This window comes from Gekko japonicus, unplaced genomic scaffold, assembly GCF_001447785.1.
Source record: "Gekko japonicus isolate JY-2015 unplaced genomic scaffold, Gekko_japonicus_V1.1 scaffold234, whole genome shotgun sequence".
NCBI classification, from domain to species: domain Eukaryota; kingdom Metazoa; phylum Chordata; class Lepidosauria; order Squamata; family Gekkonidae; genus Gekko; species Gekko japonicus.
Genome location: NW_015161954.1, coordinates 1,058,964 through 1,069,216, shown reverse-complemented (window position 1 = coordinate 1,069,216; position 10,253 = coordinate 1,058,964). Strand labels below are relative to the sequence as shown.

The following is a 10,253-nucleotide window of genomic DNA, read 5'->3' as shown; positions in this document are numbered from 1 at the left end:
TACAAGGGAAAACTCGATGGTTTTCCCTTGTATGGCCGTGGCCCCGCCCCCAGCGTGCCTGGCGTCCTCCCGTCACTTCTGGGTAATGTGCGTGCAGCGTGCGCACGCACTGGACGCTGGCCAGGAGCCCCCCCGCTCCCGACGAAGAATACACTTGGCAACCCTACTAGCATGCCCAGCATTTGCCGGCACCCATTAGCTTTACACAAGGCAATAAATTACTTAAGGCAACAAGCCAACAAGCTATAAACTTCTCTTTACATTCAAAGAGAAGGATTTTCTCAGCTTTCAGTTTTGCCCAGCTTTTGGTTTAAACAAGAAAGCAAAAATAGCCAAAAAATGGTAAAGACTGGGTGTTTAGTTTGCAGAATGTATGTATGTATGTATCTAACTTTTCAGGCAATATAAAAATCACAAAACAAGATAAAATCATTCACAGCTATGTGCTGTCAGAAGGTAAACAGAGCAGAAGCCTCAGATTAGCGCTTGGGGGGGGGGGCTTAGAGTGCTTTTAACCACATCCAGTTAAGACGGAGAGAAGCCAGAGAAGCCAGAATCATGACGGAGCCGAAACCATAGGGCAATAAAATAGTGCAGACAGCAGAAATTATAACAGTGCAGTAGGAGAGCGAAACCCAAAGAGATGTGGACATCTTTTTGGGAGACGGAGCAAGACTGTAGCCGAAGCAGCGGAAAATACCAATGCAGATTCCACCTCTGTTGGCATTTCATGCCGCATCCGTTCTCCTATTGTTTTGTCTCAGCATCAGCTGTCTGCATCATTTTATTGCCATTTAGTGGTGACTCTGTGGTCACTATGGCGTCTCACCACATTATCTGGATTTGGTTTTAAGCCGGTTCAACTGCTCCCTCCCACCATCTCACCTCTGTGAGCGATAAGCAGACAACCGAAGCCAAATTCTCCACCCTCCTTTCTAGCCACCAGGTGGCAGTCATTTCTCCCCTTATCAGGGGAGTGGCATCCTGCATCGAGCTATGCAATGCAAGAAACAGCTGTTTAACTTAAACATTGTTTAATTTGGTGCGATCATTATTTTTGGGGGGTTGGAAGCTCTGACTGCCAATCTCTGTGTGTTTCGTGTTTTGTTACCCATCTCATTCTGCCATTATTCCTGACCCCCCCTCCTCCTTCAGCAGGTCACCCTCTTTAGTTTCGGGGGGGGGTTTTCACTGGTGCCCTTTCCTTCATGCAGCACAGTGCTGTGCCCTGCCGGTGCCCCCACTCCCCCCTTGCACACCCTCCCTCTCCCACACGTTGTCATGGAGATGAGCAGCAGCTGCTGCTTGCAAGATTGCGCCTAAGGTCCCCGAGAGGGGAGGGGGTGCCTGGCCAGGTGAGCCCAAACTCGGCCTGACTGGGAGAAGGGTGTGTTGCCACCCACTCCACCTCTCTGGGGCCTAGGCACTCCGGTGTCACGGGCTGGGCTTGGGATGAGAGGCAGAAGTCAAGTCTGGTCCAAGGTCATTGCCAGGAGAGTCAGAGTGAGAGCCAAATCGTGAGTCCGAAAGAGGGGTCGTCCAAAGAAGGGGTCAGGGAGCCAGGAATCTGAGCCAGAGTGGGGGTCCAAGGACAGGAGCCTAAGATGGATCCAAGGCATGCACGGAGGCGACTCGTTGCTCCCACGAGAGCTCAGCTGAGTGGGAGTTATATAGGCTTCTGGCCAGGCTTCCCATGGTGCGAGTGGCACTTCTGTTAATACTCAGGACTTGGTGCTCGCCTTCCCTGCCAGCGTGTATCTCGACGGTGGGTGGCTAAGTCTCTGCAGTGCTGCTCCCTTAGCTGAACCACTTATGGAGGTGAGTCAGGTGGGCTCCCTGATTGCACCTGTGCCTCCTCAGCTGCTGCAGGACCAGGTGTGGGGTTTACAGGCTCAGACGCTGGCAAGCTATCAACTTCTGAGGAGTCAGGGGGCTGGCATCTGGTTCTGGCAATGCCGGTGCCTCTGGCTGCAATGCCAACTCAGTGCCATCATCATTGCTCATGACATCCGGCCCCTACACACCCTTCCCTTTTCCGTGGTGTCAACCTTCATGCAGGTGGGGTGTCGAGATCTTCATGAACTACCCCAGACACCCAAATAGTCACCTTTGTAACATGGCAAAATGGGAGGCAAGGGAAGGTGGCGCCACAGTGGAACAAAACAGCATCACACAGCAGATGCAGATTCAGCCTTAGTTGGGTCTGTTCCTGGGGTCCCCAATGTGGTGCCTGTGGGTGTTATGACACCCACTGACATCTTTCTTTCTTGACACTGCCTGGTGTTTTTAGAAACTGGATGGGAACAAATGGAGTTTATGCCAGGCAAGGCTTATGATTGGCCATCGGACATCTGATTGCCTGTGCAGATTTTTTAAAATGCTGGTTTGGCAGTAGCTGCAACCACAGCTCAAGGATCTTCACCGTGGGGCTGAAGGTAAGCTGTGGCAGCCATTGCATGGCAGGCTCTTTCGCTTGTGGCAGCTGTTTTGAGGCTGTGGCCACAACGCTGAGTCAGAATTCCAAAGCTGCCTGAGGGCTCAAAAAGGTTGGGGATCATGGTTTACTCAGTGGGATTTACTCCTAGGAAAGCATTGTTAGGATTGCAGTGCAGACAACTTAGATTTTAGCATCTGCCTTTTAAAATCTGTAAGACTTTTTTAAAAATCAAGCTGCCGGAAGGAACCCTGAATTTTGGCTCAAATATACATTTTGTAAGCACTTTTGACATAATGCCAGATATTACATCCTGAAAACTTTTTTCTTTCAGGCAACTTGACACCTCATCTTCAGAGTATTTTTATAAGGAGTCCAGTTTTTTCCGGAATGGTCCTCCCTGAAGTTCAGCACCCTAAATGTGCAAGGAAAAAGTATCCCAAGCTCAATGGACTACTTGCAGATATGGTTCATGTATGTCAGAAGAGGTCTGAGTATCAGCCTTACTGATTATTATTATTATTATTATTTATATCGTGAGCATAATTTGTAATACAGAGTTTTCAAATCAGTGCTTCATGATCCTGTGCATTTAGTACTGATGTACGGTTCTGTGCCGTGGTATACAGATGCTTTGTTCTTAGTGCTTTTTCCCCTTTCATGGAAAAGTATGTTATTGAATAAGAGCCTCAATGAGATGCCCATACACGTCCATGAGACTTTTAGCAGGACCTATGAAGGTTCATAGCTTTCAATTCTCAGATAAGTTGTTAATTTCACCATTACTCCATATTTGGCAAGTTTATTTTCTGATTCTTCTAGGTGTGGACAGACATCTAGTTTCCATTTTGCTGCATAAATAATTCTAACTGCTATCACCATGTATTTGAATACCTCTTCCAGAATTTTTGTTAATTTTTTAGGCAGTATTACCTAATAGCATAGTCTTAGCTTCCATGGGGAATTTAAATTTTAATATGTTTTGCATTTGTCCATGTATTTCCTTCCAATATATTTTTTGCTTTTTCACAAGTCCACCACATATGATTTTGCATCCGTTTAATCATATACTTTTTCAATTGTTCCTCTTCTGTTTCTAGCTGAAGTAATAAGTAGTAAATGATCTTTTGTTTTGTAATCAACTGTTCGAACTCAGTCGCATCTCTTGGAGCTCCACCTTCCACATTAATAATCTTCTTTAGTCTTGAAACTGATTGATAATATATCAACTGTTGAATATTTATTTCTTCATCTGTAAAATTTTGTCAAGACTTACCATACATTAAAAAATCATTTTATTGGGGACATAAGCAGAGAGTTTGAAGGGCTCCAGCCTATTTCTTGAAAGCTAGAAAGGGTTGGCGTGCCATTGCCACTTCAGTCCAGCAACAAGCTCCCCCCCCCATCTTGTTTCAGCTTAGATCTGTGCCTGGTCCAAGCAAGAACTGATGCATGAAGGCGAGGGATACTAGATGATAGGTTAGAGACAAGGGTCTCTCCTTGTTGTACTGGGCTATGTCTGGTTCTGCATACGCACTATACATAGGCTGAATTATGGCACATGCCTTTGCCACTCTTCCTGGATCTTGATGATTTGGTGAACACAAATGCCTTTGCAGGCATTTGGCAGGGTGAGGTATGCACACACATATATATAAGTGCAGTCGGTATTCATTTCCTCATATCAAGAAATGAATGGCGACAGCAGTTGTTAAAAAGAGAGAGAGAAACACACATTCCACTCTTTTTCAAAGAAGATTTAGAACAATCTATTTATTTATTTATTTATTTACATTTGATTTATATACCGCTCATGACCCCTAGTGGGTCTCAGAGCGGTTCACAGAATACTACGGAGTAGTAGGTAATCCTATCTAGGGCCACAGTGTGATGAGGGGAGGGGAGACCTACCAGCACCCTTTTTCTTTCCGGCATAGACTTTTTTCCTTCTCTTGCGGCTTCATTGTTGTTCCGGTACTCCAGCTGGCAGTCGGTCAGGCTCAAGCAGGCAGTCCCGATTTTTCTTCTCCTCAGAGCGGCGCGCCCCGGGCTCAGCTTCGGCCAATGTCCTGAAGGCTCCTGCCGCGCTGCATCCACGTCATTGCTCCGCTCGACTCCGACTCCGCCTCTGCTCGACCAGCCGCTGCTTTTTTTTTTTTACTGGGTTGCTTCCGCCGCCATTGCTTTCTCGCCACCGCCACCGCCAATTCTTCTCTCCTCATCTCTGCTGGTCGCCCCCCCCAGCGTAAGCCAGGAGGAGGGTGCCCCCTGCCACCGAGGGCAGGTACCCATTCCTCTGTTGTTAATTAGAGCCGCTGGGTTGGCGGGAGCTGAGACGGGGGCTGGGGGCTCAATCCGGCCGCGGTGGGGATTCGAACAGCCATTGTGGCTGTTCGCTACAGATGTTTACAGCAGGCGTTGTATTGCCTGCGCCACCGCTAGTGCTATTCAGTAATAAAATCTTTAGCTGGAAGAACATAAATTTCATAAAGTATAATAAGCTGATTTTCTCCCCTGTCAGCAGCTACATAATTTCAGCATGCACATTATTCTCTGCATGTTATCTTGAATAAATTGCTTTCAAGTGGAACCTATCCATTAGCATCTTTCATCAGCAACAGAGATCTTTTATGTGATTTTTTTTAGTTTAAAGGAAAATGGGATTTAATAACTTTATTGAGCAGCCATTAAGCATCAAGAAGGGCTGTTCTTGATTCTGAAATGGCTTTATCATGCATCAACACAGCCAGGCAGGCCACATCGGAAATGAAATTATTAACAGTGGTGTGACTGAATTTACAAATGTAACTGTTTACATTCTAGTTACAACAATAGCATATTTGTGGAGGGGTGATACACAGCCGTATTGTGCTGATGCAGTGCTCCTCCAGTAAGCAGTCAAGCCCTGCCAAACCTCAGGCATACCTGGGAGCTGGGGTATCACGTAGTTTCATGGCTGCTCAGCTACTGAAGCAGTTGTGATTTAGCTGAGATGTCACTTTAGTTTTTCTGACCATGTTATGTCAAGGTGCTATGGAATTGCTGCACTTTAACAGGGAGCTACTGCAACTTCTCAAACTGGTCATACCAGCTTTAGAGGCCATGTATGACTGCTGGGGATCTGGTATCCTGACTCCAAGATATGGCGTGAATGTGCCAGGGATCAGTAGCCTGAGCTGGCATTGGAAGCTCCTTCTAAATTATGAAGCATAACATATCAGCCAAGCCTAAATGTAATCAAATGGCAACCACGGCTGTGTGTAAGAAATCAGTCAGTGTCTATATTCCAGTGTCATGTTGGGCTTCCCTTTATTGGTCCTTGCACTATCGTAATTTCTTATTAATTTTCTCTCCAGCATTCCTGAATATCATACTTTTTAACATGCTTCCAGGCAGAGTGTCTTGGCTTGAAACAAATTTGAATAGCAAATTATGCACAGATTAAAGAAGGAAGTCCAACAAAGTAATGAATTGTTTAATGGCAATGCTAGGCTCCCTTGTAACAAGGTGTAGCACACTACTATCATTCATATTTAACCGAAAGACTAAAGTACTTGATTCAGCAAGAAATAATGAGGCTTGCAATAATAAATGACTCTTAGTTACAGCTATCCTCTCGTTAGCACTAATGTACTTGCTTTCAAGGAAATGAAGGCTCTTGTTCAGTCAATGAAAGGTCAGTGGAGCCAAGGCTTCTCTGAGTGGCTGAATGGATTCATCAGCCAAATGATTGCTTTATCCATAAATGACCATGTCATGGCAACTTCAGTTTGCTTCAGCACAGTTCTGCTGCATCTTAACCATTGCTGCCCATACCAACAGATAATGTTCTATGCAAACAACGTAATTTAGATGATTGGATGTTTTGTGTTAGATTTTTGCAAGTGTTGAGCTGAGTCCAAGAATACTGATTATTTGTGCTCAAAAACACAGTAATGTTTATGTGTTAAGGAATAAAGGCAGTGTGAAGCCATCTGCGTATGGGAAGGCAGCCCTGCTCTGATTTTATTGCTCTATGGCTTTGAGCTGTTGTACTTGCAGCGTCTCTCCGGCTTAACCGGATGTAGTTCAAACCACTTCAAGGATTCCTCTCAGACCCAGCTGGCACCAATGGGAAGCAAGCTGTGAATGAAGTGAGATGCAAATGGAAGCAAAGGTTAGGAAATTGCAACCCTGTAGATGCGTGTGGGGAGCTTTTTTTATGAGCTAGATTTTATGGATGGCAAAAAGGTTGATTGGATAATATACTAATACTCCTGAAATATTTGTAAAATAACAGGGACACTATATAATTATATATTATATAATTCCAAACTTTATTATGTGGATTTTATCACTATATGATACGATGTATGATTACAGAAATCTTGTGTTCTAAAAGAATCTCATCATTTTGCAGGCTTGTTTGCAAATGGACCCTGCAGATAGGATTTCCTCTGCTGATTTGCTGCAGCATGAATATTTCACCAGAGATGGGTTTGTTGAAAAGTAAGCATTTGGAGTCAAGTTTCAGAAGTCACTTTGAAATCCTTTCAAGATTATTGGCTTTTTGCATGATAGATGTACTGTTGCTGTTTATTTGTTGAGGGATCAAAACAACTTCATCTAGGGGGTTAGCACTTTGTTGCTGGGATACTGTGTATGCTCTCCATTCAAATCACAATATTTCATGTCATTGCTTTTATAGGCGGAGAGCAACACAAACTTAAGCCAGCTGAATTTTTTTAAAGTCTTGGGCTGATATAGTGGTTAGAGTGTTGGACTGAGATAGCGTTGTTGACAGGTCCCGCCTGACACCTGGCAGGGGATGGAGAGAACTTTCCAGGAGTGGGAGGGAGGCCCAGGGGATGATGCCAGCAACGTGGCTATGTTATTTCTTCTTCTTCTTTTTTAAAAATATTTTATTTATACGTTTTTCTCATGGTATACAGCCATATATTTAAGAATTTCCTTATACTTTCGGAGTCTTTTTATGTCATTTTCCCACCATGTGTACACTCTTGACCATCTTTCTTGAAATACATCATCTTTTCCTGTATTAACATTGTCAGTTTATCCATTTCTGCATTTTCCAGTAGTTTCAAAGCTATTTCTTGTCTAGAAGGTAATCTATTGTTTTTCCAATAATGAGCAAGTAATATTCTTGATGAAGTTAAAATATAAGTTCACAAATATCTATCTTCTGGCTCATAACAGTCTGGAAGAGGAAGCCCCGCGAAGGCCCTCCCTGGCCCCTGGCAGGCAGGGGTGGGGAGAGGCAGGGAGGAAGCAACTTACCCTCCCTCTTCTCCTGCCTCCTCCTGGCCGAATGAGGGCCAGAAGGGTGGGGTTTTTTTCTGTTTCTTTGTTTTTTGGAAGTACAAGACAATTGGGGTGTCCTCCTGACCAGAGCTATGGGAGGTAGCCTGATCCCCCCCGAAATGACCTCTGGGTATTACAAGTTGAAAACACTCAGTATATCTGGGGTTAAATGTTTAAGTTACTCACAGGAAGTCACATGTTTCTCATGTAACCAATGTTCTTTAGCTGTAGAATACCCGGGAATTTTCTCCCTTATCTAGGAATTTGATTGGGACTAAAGTGTCAAGGTGTATTAGCATTTTATGGCTCTCTTCCCGTCTTTGTTTGGTGTTCTGAAGAAGAAGAAGAGTAGCCATAATCTCTCTCTTCTAGTTTTGTCTTTGTAGAGTAAGGAGGTAGCCGATTATGCTCTGTTGTTATTTTCATCCCAGTTACCCTTCCCATGCTAGAATTTAGTAAAAACTTTATATTTTAATCACACGTGGACTCTCAGTCTGAATTATTTTACTCTGGCACTGCTGGACTATCTTATCTCTGCTAAATACCATTTTTTCAATATCTCACTATCAAACCCAACAGTAGTTCCACACAGTGATCTTTTGAGGCTGTTGAAAGGATCCCTTGTCTGCATTAAGGGGCAAGTGGAACTGAAACATAGGTTCCTCACAGCACTGCAGATAGTGCTATATTTCCAGATAGTACCAGTGTGAGCCCCCAAAGGCAAGGGTCTACTATGTGTCTACTCAGAAGTAAACAGACTTCAGAAAAGGTCCTTCTCTCCCTGCATTTTCCCTTTCCCTTGTTTTAGCCTATTACTTTCTGTCAAGGCTGATATGAGATGTTTTGTCGCTCCAAACAACTAGTCCTTCTATTTCCTCTTCTTGTGGGAGTAAACTGAGGCCTAGCAGCAACAGAGGACTTGGCTTGGACTTGGCTGATGGTAGCATGGGTCCAGAAAGCAATGATCCATGTGCTTACTTCTTCCCATACTGAGACTAACTAGGAGCAAGCTAAGCCCCCTGCTTTTGTGAGCTCAGGCCCACCGCCAGCCAGCTGGCCATCAGAGGAAAGCCCATCCCAGATATCCCCCAGTGACACTGCTCTACTTTTGGGCAAAGCTCAGTGGTTTGTAGCCATTTTTACCATAGAGTTTTGCCAAAAACAATGTCCTCACCCACTCCCAGAGTGCCCCCAAATCCCCCTGCTGGTAGCAGGTAAAAACCTGGCAGCCCTAGCTCCAGTGGAGCTGCCAGTGTCTTGGGTCGAATCTGCATTGGTATCTTCTGCTGGTTCCACTCCGTTTTTAAAAAATGATGTCCACATCTCTTTCGGATTCACTCTCCTACTGCACCGTTATACTTTTGCTGTCTGCATGATTTTATTGCTCTATGGCTTTGAGCTGTTGTACTTGCAGCGTCTCTCCGGCTTAACCGGATGTAGTTCAAACCACCTCAAGGATTCCTCTCAGACCCAGCTGGCACCAATGGGAAGCAAGCTGTGAATGAAGTGAGATGCAAATGGAAGCAAAGGTTAGGAAATTGCAACCCTGTAGATGCGTGTGGGGAGCTTTTTTTATGAGCTAGATTTTATGGATGGCAAAAAGGTTGATTGGATAATATACTAATACTCCTGAAATATTTGTAAAATAACAGGGACACTATATAATTATATATTATATAATTCCAAACTTTATTATGTGGATTTTATCACTATATGATACGATGTATGATTACAGAAATCTTGTGTTCTAAAAGAATCTCATCATTTTGCAGGCTTGTTTGCAAATGGACCCTGCAGATAGGATTTCCTCTGCTGATTTGCTGCAGCATGAATATTTCACCAGAGATGGGTTTGTTGAAAAGTAAGCATTTGGAGTCAAGTTTCAGAAGTCACTTTGAAATCCTTTCAAGATTATTGGCTTTTTGCATGATAGATGTACTGTTGCTGTTTATTTGTTGAGGGATCAAAACAACTTCATCTAGGGGGTTAGCACTTTGTTGCTGGGATACTGTGTATGCTCTCCATTCAAATCACAATATTTCATGTCATTGCTTTTATAGGCGGAGAGCAACACAAACTTAAGCCAGCTGAATTTTTTTAAAGTCTTGGGCTGATATAGTGGTTAGAGTGTTGGACTGAGATAGCGTTGTTGACAGGTCCCGCCTGACACCTGGCAGGGGATGGAGAGAACTTTCCAGGAGTGGGAGGGAGGCCCAGGGGATGATGCCAGCAACGTGGCTATGTTATTTCTTCTTCTTCTTTTTAAAAAATATTTTATTTATACGTTTTTCTCATGGTATACAGCCATATATTTAAGAATTTCCTTATACTTTCGGAGTCTTTTTATGTCATTTTCCCACCATGTGTACACTCTTGACCATCTTTCTTGAAATACATCATCTTTTCCCTGTATTAACATTGTCAGTTTATCCATTTCTGCATTTTCCAGTAGTTTCAAAGCTATTTCTTGTCTAGAAGGTAATCTATTGTTTTTCCAATAATGAGCAAGTAATATTCT

The 10,253-nt window shown here is 43.9% G+C and overlaps 1 protein-coding gene across 1 annotated transcript in view; it reads left to right on the top strand.

Moving 5' to 3' along the window:
* Positions 1-10,253, top strand: part of CDKL3 (cyclin dependent kinase like 3) — a 40,809-nt gene that overhangs the window by 14,239 nt on the left and 16,317 nt on the right. Inside the window, exons 6-7 of the mRNA XM_015429468.1 lie at positions 2,769-2,908; positions 6,834-6,922. Of these exons, the coding sequence (XP_015284954.1) occupies positions 2,769-2,908; positions 6,834-6,922 (229 nt within the window). The remainder of the gene's footprint in view (positions 1-2,768; positions 2,909-6,833; positions 6,923-10,253) is intronic.